The following is a 21,108-nucleotide window of genomic DNA, read 5'->3' on the forward strand; positions in this document are numbered from 1 at the left end:
TCCATCCAGAACAAGGAGGCAATATTCCTTAGATTCAGAAACTATCTCGGAAACGTGGGCACTCTATCCAAGGTGTTCCTTGCTCTTACTAATTCTTATTTCCCCTTCTCCTTCTAAAGGGGCTCTGGTGGTGTAGAGGTTATGAGTTGGGCTGTTAGCTGCAAGGTCAGTAGTTTGAAACCAGTTACTTCTGGGGGTTGGGGGTGTGTGTGAAAGATGGGACTTTCTACTCCTTTAAAGAGTTAGTCTTGGAAACTCACAGAGACAGTTCTACCCTGTCCTACGAGGTTTCTATGAGTCAGCATCCACTCGAGAGGTTGCTATGAGTCAGCATCCACTGGCTGGCAGTGAGACAACAAACATTCTCCTCATAAGGAGCCCTGGTAGCAGAGTGGGTTATGAATTGAGCTGTGAACTGCAAGGCCAGTAGTTTGAACCCACCAGTCACCATGAGGGAAAAAGATGAGGCTTCCTGCTCCCACAAGGATCCCTTTGAGTGAGAATCAAAGTGGCAGTAGGTTTTAAAATACATATCTTCATTAGGCGTTCCAGTGGCACAGAGGTTGAGTGGTCTACGGTGCACAGAAACGTCAGCAGTTCAGACCCCCCAGCACCTCTGTAAGGGAGAAAGATGTGGAGAAAGCCACTTGATAAGATTCCAGCCTTAGAAACTAGGTGAGGCAGCTCGTCTGTCTTTGAACTGAGCGGACAACACACAACACCACCCTGTTCAAATCAGTCCCTTCTTTCCATTCCCACTTCCACTACCCAGTCTGAGAGGCGTTGGAAGGGACCCACATCCTCCTTCGTAGCGCAGATCCAGGGGACTGCAGCCCCTTGACTGATCTGAGTCCACTTTTGCCCTTTGCAATGCATTCTGCACTCAACAGCCAACGAGATGTTGGGAAGGCATAAATCAGATTATGGTCCTCTCTACATAAAATCCTTCATGAGGATTAAACAGAGGGGGGGAAACCGACCCGCTTGCTATCTCTGTTTTATGCTGTCTGGTCTCTGGTTATGCCTTTCACTTTCCTTTGTCCTCTGTCACTTCTTAGAACGGCCATACTTGCTTCAGGGCCGCGCAACGCAGGGTCCCCTCGATGCCTCCCGTACCAGCACTCAATGCTTATCCCTCAATGTTTATCTCGTGTTAGGTTCTGAGTAACGCTCACCAGCCGGAGGAGCTCAGGAACTGTCTGACCATGAGCACCCGCTCTCTGCCTCTCCCTGTCGGCTCAGCAGCACTGCGTGCGGGCGTGTGTGTGTTGTTGCAAATGTTTACTGTGTGTTTGTGTGTTGGTGCAAATGTTTAATGCACAACTCCCCAGCGCTCGCCATTCCCAGATCGGGCTCTCCCCGGCCTCCACGAACCTTAAGACGCTTCATCGTGGGGTAGTTTGTGGGCTGTGCGAACGGGACGCGAGCCCAGGAAAAAAACGCTTCGCGGGAAATCCGGGGCCGGAAATCGATTTATTTCTGAAACGTTTCCATATGCAAGGAGGCGGGTCTGAAGTATGTCCCGCCTCCCGAGAATTTTCATTGGATGAGATCCTAGTATCGATTCTCTATTGGCTTAAATGTATGGCGGTGGGCGGGGATGTGTGTCCTATGACGCCTCATTGGCTCTACTATTTCCTTGAGCTTCGGGCTCTCATTGGCTAACGTCAAGAGCTAGGCAGTGACTCATTGGCTAACGTCAAGCGCTAGGCAGTGACTCATTGGCTAACGTCAAGCGCTAGGCAGTGACTCATTGGCTAGCGTCAAGAGCTAGGCGTGGCTCGCTGGCTAGTGAGGCCGGCCGGCTCTGTCCCGCCCCTTTGGCGAGCCCTCTACATTTTAAACAAAACGTCGAGGACGTGGGCCGCGTCTCTCTTTGGGCTTTCTGCTCCCAAGAGGCCACCCGAGCTCGTTTGGCGCGAGGACTGAGGGAGACGCCAGTGGCGAAGGTCCCCGGAACGATTCCTGGGCGGGACCCTTGGAGGGTCGCTTTGAAGGACGGGTGGCGACGGGCCTGGCCACACGGGCAAGGATGGCGGCGGAGGCTGGGCCGGGGGCCGCGGTGCCCCTGGAGCTGCGGCGGGACCGGTGCATGGTGTGCGTGGAGTACCCGGGCGTGGTGCAAAACGTGTCCAAGATGCTGCCGACGCTGGGCGGTGAGGAAGGCGTCTCTCGGGTAAGGGGGGGGGGGTCTCCAGGACAACGGGAAAGGGACCGGTCCCGGGAGTCTAGCAGAAGGGGCGGGGCTGCACCTCCAAGTGTCGTTTCCTTGGCAACGGGGCGGGCTCTGGACCGGCCAGTGGGCGGGAGCTTTGCATCCGAGATCACCTACGGTGGGTGGACTATTAAAAACTGGAAGGAGCAGGAAGCCTGGTGGTGAAGCCGGTTCCTAGGTGTGCTGCTGACCGCCCCCTGGAACCGCGTGTCGATCCCCCCCAGCCGCTCCGTCGGAAGAGGACGAGGTTGTCTGCTGCTGTAGAGGTTTACAGCCTCGGGAACCGGAAGGGGCAGTTTATTCAAATGGCCTTCCCGGGCCACTTTGGCAGTGAGTCTGGGTGGATGGGGGGCAGAGGGGGAGAAACCGGGAATCTCTGCCTTCCCATCCCCAGATAGGAATTGCAACCTCAGCATCCCTGCCGTGAACACTGGGCTGCCTTGTCCCCCGATCAGGTAGTCGAAAACAGGCATGCGGACACTAAGGACCACTGCCAGCCATCCCATTATTTTTTAAATTCCATTTGTACCTGAACTTCTTGAAGCCCTCTTCGATGAGAAGGCGATGGGTGTTGTATTTTTAGTGCTGAGAGTAGTAAGAGCAGACTTCTTGTTGGGTGCCAGCTATGATTCTGGGTATGTAATTCACATTTGGTCCTCTTTTGAACCTTACCAAAGAAGCTCTGGTGGTCCAGTGGGGTAAGCGTTGGGCTGCTAGCCGAAAGGTCAGTGGTTCAAATCCACCAGCTGCTCCTTGGGAGAAAGAAGAGGCTCTCTGTGCCTTTAAAGATTTCCAGTTCCAGAAACCCAAGGGAGCAGTTTTGCTCTGGCCTGTAGGGTCACTAGGAGTTGAAATGGACTTGACCATGTGCAGAGATAGAGCCCTGGCCATTTGTACTTTGTTCTTTTATGCTGACCTGTCTTTAACAGGACCCTTGCTCTCTCTAGCCCCAAGGGTGGCTGTCACACTGCTGTGGGAGCTCATTGGGAAGGAACCTTGGCCATTCATTCCTCCACTCCACCCATGCTTGTGAGTCCTTCCTCTGGGCACAGTGCCATCCCAGCAGGACTTCAAGACATCTCTCTTGAGAAGATTCTTGGAACATGGAGTCTGTTTTAACCTTTGTTCCTTTACTAGCTCTTTCCTGAGCACCCACCGAGAACGCGGCCCTGTCCTGGGTGCCGGTGCCACAGTGCACATTGTTGGGATTTTCATGGGCTCACGTGTGATGCTCATTTTGTCCCTTTTAATCTGTGTGAGGCGGACATTGATTTATAATGTAGGTGACATGTATAAGGTTTACCATGAACTTGGCACTGGGATAAATGCTTTATACACATTTTTTCTTAATTATTGCCATAGTCCTATGATGATTACATAATAATCCTATGATGAAGCAGACTCACTGTTATCGTCTCCATTTTAGGGGGGAAATGGGCAATGTCTAGTCAGAGCCAGAGAGGGTCTAACAGGCTGTCCTCATGTCCTTTGGACCTAGGAGCACTCATAGATGAGACTGAACCCCGAAGACCCTTTGGCGTGAGTAGTTCTTAGTAGGTAGAATAAGTTACTCAGTACTCTCCCCCACTACGGTTTACCGTGGGAGCCCTAAATCCATGTGTGAGTCTTCACATAGATTCAGCCTCTGGTGAGTTCTTGTTGAGCAGCTACCAGCAGTGTGAACAGCTTTGCCCAGGGTTGGAAAGTGGATTACTAGTACTCCCCTAGCAGGGCAGGGTGGGGCAGCCTCACCTTCTGGGATTTGCTGGGGTGTGTCCTTGATGGAAATGGGGTGCTAGGGTTACATGATCCTGAGGCATCCCCGACAGCCTCAGTCTGAGGGCTTCTGGGATCTGCAGTAGGATGTGCACACCAGCCATGGTCCTGTTCCAGTTCTGTAGTCCCACCTGCAGCTGTGATGATCGATCCACCACCAGTCGTGGCATGAGTTTGTGACGGGTCCCTCTGGTCTCCGTGCCCTCTTTAAGTGTGTCTGTAAATCACTGGGCACCATAATGGCCTCGTGCTGAAGGTCTCCCTCGCCCGATGCTTTCTTTGGCATTTATCTTTGTCCCATTTTAGCCTTAATGAGTATGTAAATTAGCAAAGCAAAACCTTCACCCTGACTCAAGTTTCCCAAAGGTAGACTCAGGGTTGACACCTCCTTCCATGAAATATTACCAGTCTGACAATACCCCTCACTGACCAAATAAACAGAAACACAAAAACCAACAAACTCACTGCCATCGAGTCAATTCTGACTCAGCGCAACTCTGTCAGTCAGAGTAGAAGCGCCGTTGTGGGTTTCCAAGGTTATACATCTTTATGGAAGCAGCCTCATCTTTGTCCTGAAGAGCCGCTGGTAGTTTCGACCAGGTGACCTTGTGGTTAGCAGCCCAAGGCCTAACCCTCTGTGCCACCAGGGCTCCTACACACGCCAAGCACTGGATAAATGGCGGCTTCTTCTCTTCAGCTTCACAACCCTTCAGAAGAGAGAGACTATTGCTCCTCATTTTCTTGACCGGACACAAGCCATCATATTGGGTTTAAAAAATTAGTTTTGGGGAATTAGCCCAGAATAAAACCCTGACCCTCTCTGGGTCCCTTGTGTTGTGAGTGTTGGACTCCCTGCCAGGCTGTGTATCTGCTCAATGCTCCAATCCCGCCTCCTTTGGCTCCCACCCCAGATCTACGCAGACCCCACCAAGAGGCTCGAGCTCTACTTCCGGCCCAAGGACCCCTACTGCCACCCTGTGTGTGCCAACCGCTTCAGTACCAGCAGCCTGCTGCTCCGGATCAAGAGGAAGACGAGGAGGCGGGCCTCGGTGCGGGGCGCTGAGGCCGGCCCCGAGATCGCCTTTGAGATGGAGATCCTTGGCAGTATCTCCACCACGTACAAGTTCCAAGGTAACTGCAGAGATCCACTCCCACTCACCGATCTCTCTCAGGGCCTGCTGTCCCAGAGGCTCTCCAGGGTGGAGCTGGCCATCTCCAGGAGAAGCAGGCCAGGGTAGTCCAGGGGGCGAGGGGCCCCAGCACAGGCTCCGTCCTCTCCCTCCTGGCAACACTTGCCTAGAAGACTGAAAACTCATTGCCGCTCCGTCTTCCGAGTTCTTAAAAGAAGCTAGACCTCCAGAGTTGTAGGAGAAATCTCCCAACTTTTAATAAGACCGTGGAATGGAGCCAAACAAAACTGGTCAGCCAACTTCCAAATTTTGCCCCCTTCTTGGATCGTGTGTTAGGCCGGGTTATCTAGGGAATAAAATCGGGGACACACATATATGTAGGGGTGTGTGTGTGTGTGTAAGAAAGCTTTATGTCAAGAAGTAATTATATATCAAGAAGATATCCCAGCTCAGGCCAACTCAAGTCCTTAAGTCTGATGCTCATCCATAAGTCCCTCTCCCGACTCATTTAACTGCAGGCCAGTGATGCAGAAAAGTGAAGCAGGAGGCAGATGACCACCCTGCAAACATGTCAGGGTGCTGATGGCTCTCGGCGGTGGTGGGCAGGGCGCCTACGGCAGGGTGGGGGGGGCCCCTTGAGGCAGGCATGGAGTACAGAGAGGGAAATAAGGAAGGAAAGGAGGAGTGGAAGGAGCCTGGGGAAACCGGGCCTGTCGGGTCATTCTGCTGCCCTGTGGTCTTGACAGAGGTGGGCAGTGCTTCCTGGGACCAGGGTTTCCGGGTGATTGGTTCATACAGCTCTGCACTGCGTGTTTGTATTGCTGACTGAGCCAGCACCTCACTGGATGGGTGCACCGTGGACCAGCAGCATCTCATTTAGGAGCTGGTTAGAACTGTAGCATCAGTTCTAACAGACCCCAGGGGGTTCAAGTGCAAGTTAAATTCTAAGAAGCCCTGATCCAGATGTAGGCTGACACATAACATAGCACCCCCTCCCAACCCCAGTAATATTTTATTCAAGTGACTTAGAAGGACACGTTTGCAAAAGCGTCTCTGAAGGGTGTGTTTCAGCTCCTGCACCCTCATCCCAGCAGAGTGCAGCACCCAACTCGCTGGATCCGCACCTTCCTATAGGGACGTTGGGGGCTGATTGGCAGCAACTGCCTGTTCCGGGCTGCGTCTGCGACAGACAGGGCTGCAGAGCTGCCCTGGGCTGCACATTGACCCGGGTCTGCTTCTCCTAGGAATGTCCGACTTCCAGTACTTGGCCGTGCACACAGACGAGGGTGGCAGGCACACGTCAATGTATGACAAGGTGCTCATGCTCAAGCCCGAGAAGGAGGACTTCTTCAACCAGGAGCTGCCGCTCTACATCCCCCCGCCCATCTTCTCCCGGCTGGACACGCCCGTGGATTACTTCTACCGGCCGGACATACAGCACCGGTAAGGCCCCTCCTGGCAAGCGTCCGGCTCAGAGCAAGGGCCCGCAGTCAGGGCCTGGGTCTGAGGCTCGCTGCTGACACTGTGGTAATCTTGCGGGAAAATCAATACCAGACTAGTCGCAAGGATTTGGAGATCAACGATGTCCCAGATGTCCCACTTTCCCAGCATGTTATCCAGCTCCACCTCCACCTCACGTCCCTGGGATCTTTGCTTTGCTGCACTGTCCCGCAGACACTGAGGTGCTCACGTGGCTGCTATGGGTCCTGGTCAATCCCAAATCTGAAGGGGGGGGGAGGTCAAAGCCGGAAGCCAGATGTGTCTGGAAGTCAAAGTGAATCTTCTTGCTTCTGTAGGAAGCGGAGGTCATAAAGGGGAAGGTTTAGCTGGAGGTGCAGATTCTGTCTTTCAACCGATTCTACCCTCGGGAAAACAAAGCTGAGAAGCTAGGTCTAAAGATGCGGTCCAGCCTACTGCTGTAACAGAAAAAAACAACCCAACTCACTGCCATCGAGTCCACGCCGACTCACAGTGAGCCGCCCCTGGGAGTTTCCCAGCCTGTAACTCTCCATGGGCCTAGAAAGCCGTGTCTTTCTCCCGCATTGAGAAAGCATCACTTAGATAGAAATAGGACCCACCTGTGGTTGTCTTGTGCCAGATTCTAAGTCACGGTGACCCCGGCTTACCCGACCACCTGCTGTGGTGCAGCACAGAACTGCTCCTGGGGTTTTGCTGGCTATAATCTTTACAGACACAGACTGCCAGGCCGAACCCTAAAAATAAGCAGGAGCAAACCCACTGCCATCAAGTCGGTGCTGACATACATTAACCTTATACGCAGGGTTTCCAAAGCAGATCGGGAAAAGGGCATTTTGAAAAATGACCCCTAGGTGGTGATCTGTTAAACAATTTTTCCATGGCCTGGCTCCACCCCCACCCCGCCTCCTGGGTCCTCCCCATCCACAGACCCCGCCCAGGCTCAAAAAAAAAAAAATTTTTTTTCCATAGTGTCCTTTCCACTTCCAATCTTATAAAGAGTGACTTGGGCAGCCGTGGCTGACCTGCCTTCCAGCTTCACCCCGCCCATACCGCCCCAGTGCCTGCCGTGTCCCGCCTGGTGCCCTCAGAGGTAGAGCAGCTGGGGACAGGGGCAGGCCTGACAAAGAGCATCAGAAACCAGCCTGAGTCTGTCCCCGCAGCCCTGGGACCTGCTCCCATCGATGGCAGCCGGCATTCCAGTGGGGCGGTCCTCCCACGGGGTCTTTCTGGTCAGAATCAGCTCAACCGCACACAGCCACACACATGACGTCAGGCCTTTAAAGGACTTAAAGCAATGGCTGTCTAGCAGGATCTGCTTTTGAAAACATAACCACACTACTGTCATCATTACCAAGCTACATGGACTGTGTTCTGCCGGTCCTTGTTCAGTTGTCCCCAGTGATGGCAAAGGTGACCCAGGAGCCCAAAGTAGGGGCACCTGTTCCTTTGGTTGGGTGTCTCTTGGGAGTGTTGGAGCTATAATGTATGCTCTTCCCACACCCTGCCCCCACGATCACAAGAGTCCGTTCATTTCTCGCTTGTTAGAAAAAAATCAGAACATTGTAGAAACGTATGGTGAGAAAGAATCAGGTCATAGCAACTCTCTACTTAAAGCCCTACACATGACACTCAATGCGGACGATTTTCTGTCTATTTATTAATACTAGGTGCAAGACATTTTAGCATAAGGGGATAGAATCCATTGTTTTTAAATGACTGACTTTTGAACTATTTTGACCCTCCCTCTCCCCTGAGGAACTTACTCTGGTCGGAAACCCAGTGAAATACATAGAATCGGACCCCTCGTGCCCAGCTGCCTTCCAGCCCACACTGACACAGGCCAGTCTGGGTCCTGCTCTGCCCTGGGCCAGCCGGCAGCTGTCCCCAAGCGCAGGCGTAGGGTGGGGCCGTCCTTGAGTTCACAGCCCCTCCTGCCTCCCCATGTGGTTTGCCGGTTTCCCAGCAGCATGGAAAGAACCTGCTGTTTCTCCCAGGACTGCTATAATCGGCCTGGGTACACAGGACCCAGTGGGGTCAGGCCTGGCCACAGCTCGCTGGATACTCCCTGGGCTGGAGGAGTTGAGCTCCCCACAAGTCAGGTGGGCAGAGGAGAGGCTGGGAGGCTGACCTGGGGAGTCCCTCGACCTCCTGCCAGTCCCATCACCCTGCTCCTCAGGGAAGCCATCTGGGGTGGGGCAGGGGGTATCCCACTGACTTGGCTTCCAGCCCTGGTCAGCCGCCAGCAATCTTCCCCACACTAGGCCAGCGGTGGTGGCTCGCTTGCAGATGTCCAGAGCCTGGAGCTGCCGCTGGGGGTGGGGAGGTACTAAAGGCATCCATGGGTCTGCCCCTGCAGTGCCTCTTGGGCTGATTGGCCCCGGAAGTGAGCCCCCGGGCGTGTCTGAAAGCAGGGTAAGGCTGCACCTGCCCTGTGCAAAGGTGCAAACTTGATCCTGCCTTGGTCATTTTGTTTCCCAGCGTGAGAGTGACTGTGACTCTCGATGTTGGGTCGCTGTGAGGCGAACTTGGCTGATGACAGTGAGTTTGGTTTCGAGGTTAATTCTCTCTAAATACAAGCATGGCTCATACACCACTCAGGCCACATGGCAAGGCCTAAGAAAGGCAGTGCTCACGTGAATGAGGCTGTGTGAGCACTGGATACCGGGTACCCTGAACAGCAGTACTTGGAAAGAATTCAGTGGGTTGGGGCCAGGGTGCGGGCAAAACGGGGCAGTGCCTGTTGGCAGCTGGTGATGGTCTTGTGGGCACTCGTGCCAGCTTCTGACTGTGTCTGAGCTTGCCGTTCCTGCCATCTTGAACCAGAGTGCCTGAGGACACCTCTCCCTGCTGAGGAGCCCTGGTGGTGTAGTGGTTGTGCGTCAGGCTGTGACCCACCAGGTCAGCAGTTCAAAACCACCAGCCCCTTTACAGGAAAAAGACGGGGCTTTCCACTTCCGTAGAGCTGAGTCACAGGAACTCACTGGGGCCGTTCTACCCTGGCCTACAGGGTCATTCTGAGCCAGATTCAACTCGACGGCAGTGCGTTTGGTTTGAGGTTTTCTCCTAGTTGTGCTTTATGCCAACACAGGGAGAGAGCCCGGAGCGGCTGGTTGTAGGGCCCTGCGCTGGATGAAGACTCCACTTGGCACCATCCTTTGTTCCTTCACCGTCTGTGGTCAAGAGACCTCCGAGCCCCTGAGACCTCCGAGCCGAAGGCTCACGCTCCGGGATGCAGAGGCGGCTGAGAGCCTGGCTCCTGCAGGCAGGCTTCCTGGATGTGGAGGCCGGCTCTTCTGAGGGGGCGGGTTTCCCCATTCCTGCAGCCTCACTTACTTCATCAGGAACCGGTTCCACCCCCAGAAGATGGTTTTGAGGGTTAAATTAGCAAGCACCTAAAAATTCATGTCAATAAGCTAAGCTAGCGCCACTGCCCATTTGAACGGCCATCAGGTCTCTGGTGTGAGCCTTCCTTCACCGAGTTTGCCAGGCCCCACGGTGGACATGTAGGCCATGTGCAGCTTTTCCTTAGCCGGGTGGCTCTGTGTATTGTTAGGAAGGGGCTCGCCTCATCAAGGGTGCCCTTCCCACAGCCCTGCCTCCTGGGATCCAGTGGGACCTCTTGGCCTTGCCCGATTGCTAAGCCGCAGGCCCCAGAGCTTCACCAGGCTCTGCAGCCAACCCTCAGATCCTCGCCCAAGCCCTGGTCTCCAGGACAACGGCTCAAAAGAGGGCTCTCTCCGCTCTTAGGGAAGGCTACAACAATCCCACCATCTCAGGCGAGAACCTGATTGGCCTGAGCCGGGCCCGGCGCCCCCACAACGCCATCTTTGTCAACTTTGAGGAGGATGAGGTGCCCATGCAGCCACTGGAGGCCGCAGTACAGACGTGGAAGAGAGTCTGCACCAACCCCATCGACCAGAAAGTGGAGGAGGAGCTGAAGAAGGTGAGCCCACCCCGCCCCCTGTATTTACCCGGCTGGTCCCAGCCCCACTTCTATTTGAGCGTGGCCAGGCCTGCCTTTTTTTCAAACTGGTTTCTTAGTGGGTGGGAATGTTTCAGCTCTAGCTGTCACGTCTAGAAGCCCTGTCGGTACAAGCCCTGCAGGTCCCGGGGCTGCAAATACTTTGTAGGGTTCCCAGGTAGTCTCGGGGGGATGGCTGCATTGCCTAGACACGACCATGGTGGCTGCTCACCCCAAAGGCCAAACGGAGCGCCTTCCAGGTGCCAGGCCTTGGCACTCTTGTCCCAGGGGAGCTGCCTGGCCTGGCAGGTGCTCAGCTCTCCCTTCCCCACTCCTCCCAGTCTGGGTCCTCTTCCACATGGCCGTCACAGGCACAGGGAGGACAAGCCACCTGCCAGCCGAAGCTCGGGACTCTTCCCCTGTCTGAACTGAAATTACAACTATTCCCTTGCTCCGGGTCCTTTCTTAATTTCTAGCCATCGCTTTTCAGGCTCCTCACTGTCCTCTGGACGGGGTTCCATCCCCGGCCCGACCCACAGCTCCCACTCTGCCCTTGTTCTCCCGGCGCCTGCCATGCAGGCCTCCTTGGGCCGCATCTCCATCGGACTTCAGAATGCCCCACCTCAGCCCCTCACCTTCTCACAGAGGCTGCCCGGGTCCTGAGCTGTGGCTCAGCACTTCCCCTCAGCCTTGCTGGGGCCCAGGGGTCACCTGCCTCTCTGCTGCACAGGGAACGGTGGCTTGAGGACAGGGACCATGTCCCTGGGTCATTTCTGGACCCCTGGATTCCACAGCTGCACTTGGCATCAGCTGGGCATCCCCGCAGGCTTCTTTGGGAGCGATGGTGGGCACGGGCACCAGCTCTGGGATGCTTGTTCCGTCAGCAGCCAGGGCTGGGGTTCTTGCCCCAGTCCTTTTTGGAATTGGAAGCTGAGCCCTGAAAGGTCCCCTCAGGCCATACTGTGCTGGGAGCTGTGGGCGGTGGACAGCTGCTCTCCTGCTCACCTCAGCCTTTGCCTTTGACCTTCCCCAGCTGTTTGACCTCCGTCCCATCTGGTCCCGCAGCGCTGTCAAGGCCAACATCAGCGTCCACCCGGACAAGCTCAAGGTCTTGCTGCCCTTCATGGCCTACTATATGGTGAGTGTCGTTGCCGGGGCGCTCTCCATCCCTGCTGTGATATCCTAGAGCCTGCAGGAGCAGGTGCACCCTGCCCTGCGCCCTGGGGTGCCTCTGGAAAGCCACCTAGGAAGGTTTCAACTCCCAGGTGAAAACTTCCAGGGAGCTCGCCCAGCCTCCTCTGTAACAGGTCTGACCATAGTTGGGCATCTTCTGTCACCTCCTTACTTGTCGTCAAGGGATTATACGTTTGCAGAAGCCCCTCTGGAGAGAAGTCCCCAAGGACCAAGCATAAGGCGAAGCTTGTGTGTAAAGAATTCCCTCCTTCCCTCCCTGCAAGGTGGGAGCCAGATTCCCTTTGTGTGCCTGAGGAAGTCACGCCTCAGGTCCCACAGCCAGCAAGTGGCCGAGCCCCATGGGGACCCTAGCGATCCCTCTGCAACGCCTGGCCCCCTTCCTGAATTACCTAGCGCAATTCAGTAGTGGGGGGCGGGGCAGGCTCAGATTCATCTTGGATTCAGTTTGTGGAGCGTGAGCGTAGGTGCCAATGGCAAAGAGGGCTCTGGTTTTGTAAACCTGAGCACTTCAGGGCGGCCAGGCGCTGCGTCACTGTGATGAGCAGGACAATCCGCATGTTCTGAGCACCTAGGATGTGCCGGCTGTGACCTCAGCCTCCACAGAAACAGTGAGAGGGTGCTGCACCATCGGCACCCAGGCTGGGCGAGGTGATGGAGCCCGTGCATGGTAGCCTAGGGGGTTCCAGAGGTTTGTTCCCAAGTCACAGGGAACTTGGCCTCTCTTCCTGGTTGCTAAGGGCACCTGGGCTCACATCTCTGAGGGGCTTAGGAATTCCCTGGAGACACCTCCAGGGTAGCCTGGACCCCACCTTGTGTGTCCCCAGATAACAGGCCCCTGGAGAAGCCTGTGGATCCGATATGGGTACGACCCCCGGAAAAACCCAGAAGCCAAGATCTATCAAGTCCTTGATTTCCGAATCCGCTGCGGAATGAAATACGGTGAAAAGGAACCCCCTTTGCTTTCTGTCTAGTCTGAGACCTTCTATCTCGCCGTTGCTAGCCTCTTCTGTGTTCGCATAGATATTAAAAAGCCTGTCTCTTCCTGGGGAGAGTCTGGGGGCGGGGTGGAAGGGTAGAAACGAAGATCTGACTGTTAGTCCTGTCTCTACCACCGAGCCTCTCTGGGTCACTCCGGCCCACGTGGCGTGTGCCTGCCCCACTTTGATGGCTCAGTGCCTGCCTTGCCTTGACACGGCTCCCGTGTCACAGGCTACACCCCCAGCGACATGCCTGTGAAGACAAAGCGCAGTGCCTACAACTACAGCCTCCCCATCACGGTCAAGAAGACGTGTAAGCAGCTCCCTCGGCTCTCCCTGTGTGCCCTCACGCTGATGCGGAGGGAGATGGGACATCGGGACCCCTGGGTGGGGAGGATCCTTCTGCGGAGTCCCTTGGGCTCCTGTGGGGCAGCCCTCCCAGCAGAGGGCCGTGGTAGGCAGGACGGGGTCGGGGTGGGAGAAGCCGGCCACACTTCAGACTCCTCCCTGCTGTCCTCGCAGCCAGCCAGCTCTCCATGCAGAACCTGCAACAGGGCCTGGGCCCGGCAGGAATGGCCAATACACGGAAGTCAGCCTCCAACAAGTACAAGCTCAAGGTGGGTGCCCGTTCCTGGTCTCAAGGAGGGTAATGCTCGTCAGCACCCCTCACCCAGGGTGCCCAGGAACCACACGAGAGCCTGGTCGATGCATCCGGGACAATAGGCTCTGAAAACGGGGTGGGGGGGGGAGGGCGACCACACGGAGATGTGGGTGACGGCAAACATTGGAGTGCTATGATGCCCACAAGTAGAGGGGCCGGTCTTGCCTTGGCGAGCCTGACCTCAGACCAGCCTCAGCCTCCTCCCCACCTGGCATGAGAACCAGACCGCCTGGTAAGGACACTGGGGGAGCATGAGAGTCCGGGCCTGCCCTCTGGGCTCACTGTGCACTGGACGGTTGCCAACAGGAGGTGGCCAGGCTCCTGTGAGCTGCTGCACAGTCGGGGGTGGAGGTGGGCAGGCAGGGTGTGGCCCTTCAGGGGATTGGGCAGGGTGCAGAGTGTAAGCACAACAGAGCAGGCTGAGGGAGGGGCCACAGCTGCCGACAGTGCCATTTTGTGCCTGCCCCCAGCGCGCCTGGACCATGCTCTCCTCAGGGAGGGCTCCTAGGTCATCGCTGGAGTGACCTTCCTGCTCAGGGCTTGGCTAACCTCTCTGCGGTTCTCCCAACTTCTAGAACTGCCTGCCTGGGTAGGAAAGAGCATGATACTCAAGACTCTGCTGTCCTTTCGGACAACAGCATCAAGGCAGCTTGCAGGCTCCTGCAGGCAACGAACGGCCAGCTCTGGGGCGGGGGTTGGAGCTTGTCCTCCCTGGTGCTCACTGACTGGCCTATGTGCCCACAGGTGAGAGAGGCCCTGTGGTAGCCTGCCGGTTGGGGACCACAACCCGCTCACCGTCCTGTATCTCCTTCTCCCCAGGACTCAGTCTACATCTTCCGGGAGGGTGCCCTGCCACCTTATCGGCAGATGTTCTATCAGTTTTGCGATTTGAACGTGGAAGAGTACGTACATCGGGGCCTTGGGGTGCCTCAATGGGGAACAGAGGACTGGGATGGGTGCTAAGAACTTACCCACAGGAGGGCCAGGGTCGGGGTGTCGCTGAACCCTTAAGGGGCGGGAGGAATCTTCCATTTGGTGGAAGATTCTAAATCAGAGGCCCAGAAACCACCTTTAAACGAGTTCTGAAACGCACTGCCCTGAACTCCATTGCACTTCCCAGTGGCTGGCAGGGGAAGGAGAACCGCTCTGGTCTCCCGACCGACGGAGCAGACGTTCGGTTAGCAGCCCAGCGCTTGCCCCAGTGTGCCACCAGGGCTCCCCAGTTGTTCTTAGTGATGCTGACATCTGGGGTGGGGGTGGGGTGGCGGTGAGGGAGCCGTGATGCAGGGATTGGAAAGCTTGGAAGGCCATGAGCTCCGTGACCAGGGGGTTGTGCGAGCACCCCCACAACTATGGCTCAGGTGAGGTGTCCAGGGGCCACGTAGGTGAGGGGCCCAACTGGGCGGGCAGCGCTAATGGGCATTTTAAGGGCTGGCTGGTTTTTGTAAACACCTTGCCTCTGCTAGAGCCCTAGTGCCTGCTGCAGAGGACCCCCCCATCCCGCCCCACTCCCCGCCTGCAAGTGCCCAGCCCAACCCTTCCCCCTCCGCCCAGTCTGCAGAAGATCATCCACCGCAATGACGGGGCGGAGAACGTGTGCACAGAGCGGGACGGGTGGTGTCTCCCCAAGACCAGCGACGACCTGAGGAACGCCATGTCCGTCATGATCCGGCAGGCCCTCCGCTCCACCAGGCCCGGTGAGAGTCCAGAGGTCCTAAGTGCCTGGAGACAGAAGACCCCTCCCCTGGAACTTGCCTTAGAGGGAGAGGGTGGCCTTGTGGGGCAGCATGTCCTCAGCCTACCAAGAGACCTTTTGGGCTGGAGCGTGAGGGCAGGGGCTGGAGCAGGGTTGGTGCTTCGGCTGGCCTCCCCCATGTCCTGGTCCCACCCTGCCCCTTCATGCGCTGGCTGGCATATGGTGGGGGGTGGGGGTAGGAGGTTGCATGGTCCTTGTCCCTGTGCTGTGCACAGCTGGGCTCCATCCCCAGCACCGGGCAGCACCTGGGGAAGTGAGAAGGGAATGAGCTGAGGGCTGATGAAGCTGAGAGAATCAACAAGTGGGGGAAGGGTCCTTCTTCCAGGCTTAGGCAGGGGAGCTGCCCGGAGGACAGAGGAGGGCAGGGGCCCACAGTCCACTAGGGGAATCTCACCCAGGCTATGGGGCCTCCCCCACGCCAAGGTGTGCGTACTGTTAGCGCCGGGAGACCCAGGCACCTACCTGGGGCACCGCTGGGGGCTGGCTTTCACCTGTCTGCTCTAGCGTCCCTCGGAGGTCCAGACACCCGTTGTGGAAACAGGCCCTGAGACACCCAGGAGGGCCCCACATTAGACTCACGTGCCTGTTTCCTTCTGGCCCCAGCTCTCTTCTCCAGCCCGACCAAGGCTGACGCAGAGAAAGAGCCGCTGACATATGAGTATGCGGAGGAGGAGGAGGAGGAGGAGGAAGAGGAAGAAGAGGAAGAGGAGTTCAAGCCTTCAGATGGCAGTGAGAATGAGATGGAGACAGAGATTCTGGACTATGTGTGATAAGGCTGCTCTTGAGGCAGGGCCTCTCTGCCCCAGCGAGGCTGCTGTCTGGGCCTCAGGAAGCCAGGCTGCCCCAGAGCCACCCTCCCCGGAGGCCAGCAGGACCTTCAAAGCCCTTCTGCAAGGCTGGATTCCCAGCAGTGAGCACAGATCCCCCTGATCCTGGCTCAGACTTAGTGCTGTGGACATTCCCTGAAGGTTGTGCCCTGACTTGGTACAACCATGATGACCCCTGTCCAGCAGGCTGACTGGTGCCTACCCCCTTTCTCTGGCTAACTCCAGCAACTGTCAAAGGTAGAAGTGGTGTGGCTGGGGATGGGCTGATCTTGGAGTGGGCCTCGTGGCCAGGAGCTTGGTCCATGGTCACAGGTGGCCAAAGACTGTCCTTGAGTTTGGATCCCACCCACTTGGGGTTAGTGTTGGCAAGGGCCAGGCTCAGCTGGAATTTTCTTTATTAAATGTGTTCCTGCAGAATCCTAGTGTCTCCATGGGAATGTTGCCTGGGACTCTGCTGGCACAATCACTCCACCCTCCCTCCCTCCCTCCCATTCACTTGGTGCCTCATACTGAGTGGTGCTGGTGAATGAGAGCAGGCAGTCTTGAAGCCCTCAGGCTCCTCCAGTACTCCTTCAGATGGATGGACTCCGAGATTCGGGGTGGAACCACAGGGGCGCACATGCTCGGGGACCATCCCAGGCGGCCATGTTCATACCACGTCCACTCTGGGTCTACAGAGCCCACTGGGCCACTCTGTGCGGCCATCACACCCTGCTGACTGGTGTTCTCTGGAAGATCGCACCCACCGTAAATTCAGGGGCCCCACAACTCACTGAGTCAACCTGAAGGGGCTGGAGGCTGGCTGGCCACTGAGGAGGACAGACACCTCCAAGCAGCTCTTCCCAAAGGCGAGCTGGTGCTTGCGCTTCCTTCCCTCTCCTCGCCCTTGAGGGAGTTTTCCTCGGACCCTTGGCTGGACCTCAGAGGGAGAGCATCTGGGTTCTGTTCCATCTTCCTGGAAGCCGCCTTAGCCCTGTGCAGATCTGAGCCAGGTGTGTCTACCGGGGGCATTCCTTGCCCTCCCTCCGCAGCCAAGCCTGAAACTCCCCCAGTTCCGGCCCATAGGGGTCATTGTCATGCATCCACCTAATGAAAGGGCTTCTCAAGTTCAAAGGACTCCACGGGGATCCCTCTGAAACCAACGCAGCCCCTTTCAAGCAGTGGCGCCTCGTGGACACCACGTGGCGGGTGTGTGTCACGTGCTCCAGCGGCTTTCTGCTGCTCGCTTTATTCCGTCGGGACTCCGCCTGTCAGCCTGGCACCGAGCAGCCCTGCACTTGGACCACCCAGGGCTCCTGATTCCCCTAAATGCCTCCACTTGACGTTCTAGCTCTTTGTTAAGGAAAATGCAAAGCGTACACCAGAGTACTCAGAATCATATAGCAAGCCCCATTGACTCATCGCCCGAGCTGTCTCGATTACTACGTTTTGCCAATTTTGTTTCTTCCCCTGCCTTTCAGTTTTGATTTTATGGAAGTTGTTTTAAAGAAATCCCATAATTTATCCCTGCCTCTAAGACACACACACAGCCTTGGTGGCTGTCCTGTCAAGCTGTCAGGAGAAAGACAGGGCTTTCTCCTCCCATCAAGAGAGACTCACCCCTCACACAGGGCCAGTTGTACCCCGTTCTACAGGGCAGCTCGCTGTGAGTCAGCACCGGCATGATGTCAGTGAGTTTGGTTTAGTTCCTAAAAGTAAAGGAGTGTAAAACTTTGGAAAGGCAGGCTGTACCTGTAATACCTTTAACGGATGAACACAAACACCCTAGCTGCATGCTGGTCTACCTTGCTAGACATCACTCCCCTAGGGTTGTCTGTTACTTGAAGACCTGCCTGGGCAGAGCACGCCTGCTGTGGTCCAGAATCGATGTCTAGCTGATAGCGACTCTCTAGGAGCCTAGTGGCATCCATGTCACACTTTTGGCTGCTGATTACAAAGTCAGCAGTTCAAAACCCCCAGCTGCTCTGGGAGAAAGGCGAGGCTTTCTACTGTAAAGAGTTACAGCTTCTGACACCCAGGGGGACAGTCTCGCCCTGCCCTGTAGGGTCGCTATGAGTCGGAGTATGAGTACAACCGAAAAGCCACAAGTGGGTGGCTTGATCAGGCCAATCTGTTGTTGCTGGGTTTAGGAGGTTAGAAGTCTGAATGCAGGGTGCTGGTCCCAGGGAAGGCTTTGCTACCCCTCGTAAAGGTTCACGCCCTGGCACAGGGAAGACATTCACTAACTCCAACTTAGGAAAAAGGTAAAGCCAATGGGGGGCATCCATCCGAAAGCACACGGTGGAGATCTGCCCACCGGGGTCCATTCATCTGCAGGTGTTTGACATTACTCAAATCACAAGAGGCAAGTGCCAGCCACGTGGATCCCTGGTGGTGGAGCGGTTACGCGTTGGGCTGCGATCCACATGGTCTGAAGTTCGAAACCACCAGCAGCTCCCCGGGCTTTCTACTCCCCAAAAACGGTCTCGGAAACCCACAGGGGGTCACTATGAGTCAGCAGCGAATTTGTTTTGTTTTGGAAGTGCTGGCCCGTAACAATCAGATAAAACAACAAGAGTAGCATTTGTGATGTACAAGCAATCCTTGTGCTGTCATAACTATGCCCCACGAAGGATTGTCCACAGACGAGCACACAACATAACTGTCTGAGCAATACAGAAAGTTCTAAAAATTCCACTGAGGCCGGGCTGAGGGCAAGGCTAGCATGGCAAGAGTGAAGCTAACCACGCACATGGAGTAAGTTGGGGTAGTGCTGGGTGGTAGTGTTTTCCTAGGGTACGCTTGCTCTGCTGGTTCCCATGGATCTGTTGGCGTCTTATCTTCCCTCATCCCTGCTTCCTTGCTTACCTACTTCATCTGTTCTCTTATGTCTCAAAAGAGATTGGTTTAAAACACAGCCTGTGTGGGGCTGTTAATCACAAGGTTGGTAGTTTGAAACCACCAGCTGCTCTCTGGGGGAATGAAGCTTTCTCTTTTTTTTTAATAATCATTTTATTAGGGGCTCATACAACTCATCACAATCTGTACATACGTCATCTGTGTCCAGCACTTTAGTACATATGTTGACTTCATCATTCTTTTTTTTTTTTAACATTTTATTAGGGGCTCATACAACTGTTATCCCAATCCATACACACATCAATTGTGTAAAGCGCATTTGTACATTGTTTCTCAAAACTTTTTCTCTCCATTTAAACCCCCGACATTAGGTCCTCATTTTTCCCCTCCCTCCCCGCTCCCCCCTCCCGCATGAGCCCTTGAGGAATGAAGCTTTCTACTCCCTTCCAGAGCTAGACAGTCTCAGGAACTCACAGGGGTCGTTTTGCCCTCTCCTCTATTGTCCCCAGGAGTTGGAATTGACTAGATGGCAGTCGGTTTGGGGTCTCTTGGGGGAATATACCTGAACCCTGGTGGGCTGTCAGATAAGAGAAGCTAGACTGCTAACCACAAGGTCAGCAATTCAGACCCACCAGCCACTCAGACAAGGCTATCTATCTGCTCCCATGAAGATTTGCAGCCTCGGAAACTCTAGAGAGCGTCGCTGTGAGTCGGAATTGACTTGTTGGCAGCGCATTGTTTTCAACAACAGGGATCCACTTATCAAACGAAATCCACTGCCATCAAGAGGGACTCACACTGGCCCCTCGGGTTTCTGAGCCTTATCTGGGAACAAACAGCCTCATCTTTCTCCCACCAAACTGCTGGTGGATTCAAACTGCTGACCTTGCTGTTAGCAGCCCAACACATCAACTATGCCACCAGTAGGATTATAACCACAAGTATAACCCAAGTCCATTGCCAACTCAGAGCAACCATACAGGACACAGTAGACTGTCCCATGGGGTTTCGAGTTGTAAATTGTGACAGAAGCAGAGAGCCCTGTCTGTGTCCCTCTGAGAGCCTGGTCAGTTTGAACCACTGACCTCTGGGTTTGCAGCCAAGTGTTTTAACCGCTGAGCCACCAGCAATCCTTTTTGTGTATATTAGGATCTATGGCCTATAGTTTAGGGGGGGGACGCAATGCAATCTGTAGCGTACACCTAAAAGGAGTTCGGTCATTCCTAGTCGCAAAAATAAACAGTAATAGTAAAGTAGCCATATGCACTGCTGCTTACTCGGATTTCCCACTGGTCTCATGGCCAGGATTTAAGCAAGTCCTCGCACCATATTTGACTGCTGTGTCTCTCTTCGGTCAACTGGAATCTGACAGCACTCCCCACCCACCTCTTCTGGGTGCATGTTGTTGATTTGTTGGAGAGTGGTCTTCTGCCCTCTAAAACGCCCCTGCGCTGGACCACCCCTTGTGATGGCAAACATGCTTCTCTTACCTGAATGTCCTTTGAACTGGAAGCTTGATTAGAATTCCCCCCAGGCAGAGGCGTGTGTGTCCAGCTGGGAGGCACGCAGTGTCTGCTCCACCCTTTTAGTGACCTCTGCCTGTTCCACCAGTCTCATCTGCTGGTTTCCGCAGTCATCCATAGAGCCCTCGATCTTAAAAGTGCTTAAATCAAAACAGTGCACTGTGCCTCCTGGCCACCTCGACCTGCACTCTATAGGGATTTCAATGGCCGACTTTTAAAACTAGATCGCCAGGCCTTTCTTCTAAGGCACCTATGGATGGACTTGAACCTGCAACCTTTTGGTTAGCAGTGGAGAACATGAACCATTTGCACCACCCAGGGACTCCAATATGTCCTTAAAAACGAAACAAAAAAACCTGCTGGTGTCAAAGTTACCAGCAGAAGTGCCCCACAGGGGCACAGGGCGCTAACCCACCCAAGGGGAGGGTATTGTTTGTATCTCCACAGGAAAAGAGGGACCAGACATCAACCCAGTGTTCCAAGGTGTGAATGCAACATGCCAGTGCAGAGTAGGGAGCCAGTGGAGAGGTCTTGGGGGCTGGCCCCAGTCCCAAATACTAAGTGAATGCCTGCCCCTCCCCCGAGAAGAATTTATTTCAAAGGATGGCACTGAATCTGCAGCTCCAGGAGAGGGATGTATCTGATCGGAGTACACGGGAGCAGATGATGGGGGAGGAGGAGAGACTGGAGCATATCCTGGCCCACCAGGCCTTGAGGACGATGACCCCAATCAGAACAGCCAGTCCACAGAGAGGACCACATGGCCAGCCC

The 21,108-nt window shown here is 55.3% G+C and overlaps 1 protein-coding gene across 2 annotated transcripts; it reads left to right on the plus strand.

Moving 5' to 3' along the window:
• Positions 1 to 1,843: 1,843 nt before the first annotated feature.
• On the plus strand, positions 1,844 to 16,393 carry GTF3C5 (general transcription factor IIIC subunit 5). 2 transcript variants are annotated; one of them, XM_004713318.2, is made up of 11 exons: positions 1,844 to 2,176; positions 4,903 to 5,122; positions 6,366 to 6,564; positions 10,348 to 10,543; positions 11,595 to 11,699; positions 12,580 to 12,694; positions 12,965 to 13,045; positions 13,255 to 13,349; positions 14,213 to 14,295; positions 14,948 to 15,090; positions 15,753 to 16,393. In XM_004713318.2, exons 1-11 carry the CDS (start codon positions 2,033 to 2,035, stop codon positions 15,917 to 15,919), a joined length of 1,548 nt encoding a protein of 515 aa, XP_004713375.1. In that variant the 5' UTR covers positions 1,844 to 2,032; the 3' UTR covers positions 15,920 to 16,393. The 2 variants fall into 2 exon arrangements, with proteins under 2 accessions (XP_004713375.1, XP_045144496.1); XM_045288561.1 differs by having other exon boundaries at positions 2,116 to 2,156.
• Positions 16,394 to 21,108: the final 4,715 nt, after the last annotated feature.

The sequence above is a fragment of the Echinops telfairi genome, unplaced genomic scaffold (assembly GCF_000313985.2).
Source record: "Echinops telfairi isolate 266 unplaced genomic scaffold, ASM31398v2 ScPeMD7_22;HRSCAF=79, whole genome shotgun sequence".
Taxonomy (NCBI): Eukaryota; Metazoa; Chordata; class Mammalia; order Afrosoricida; family Tenrecidae; genus Echinops; species Echinops telfairi.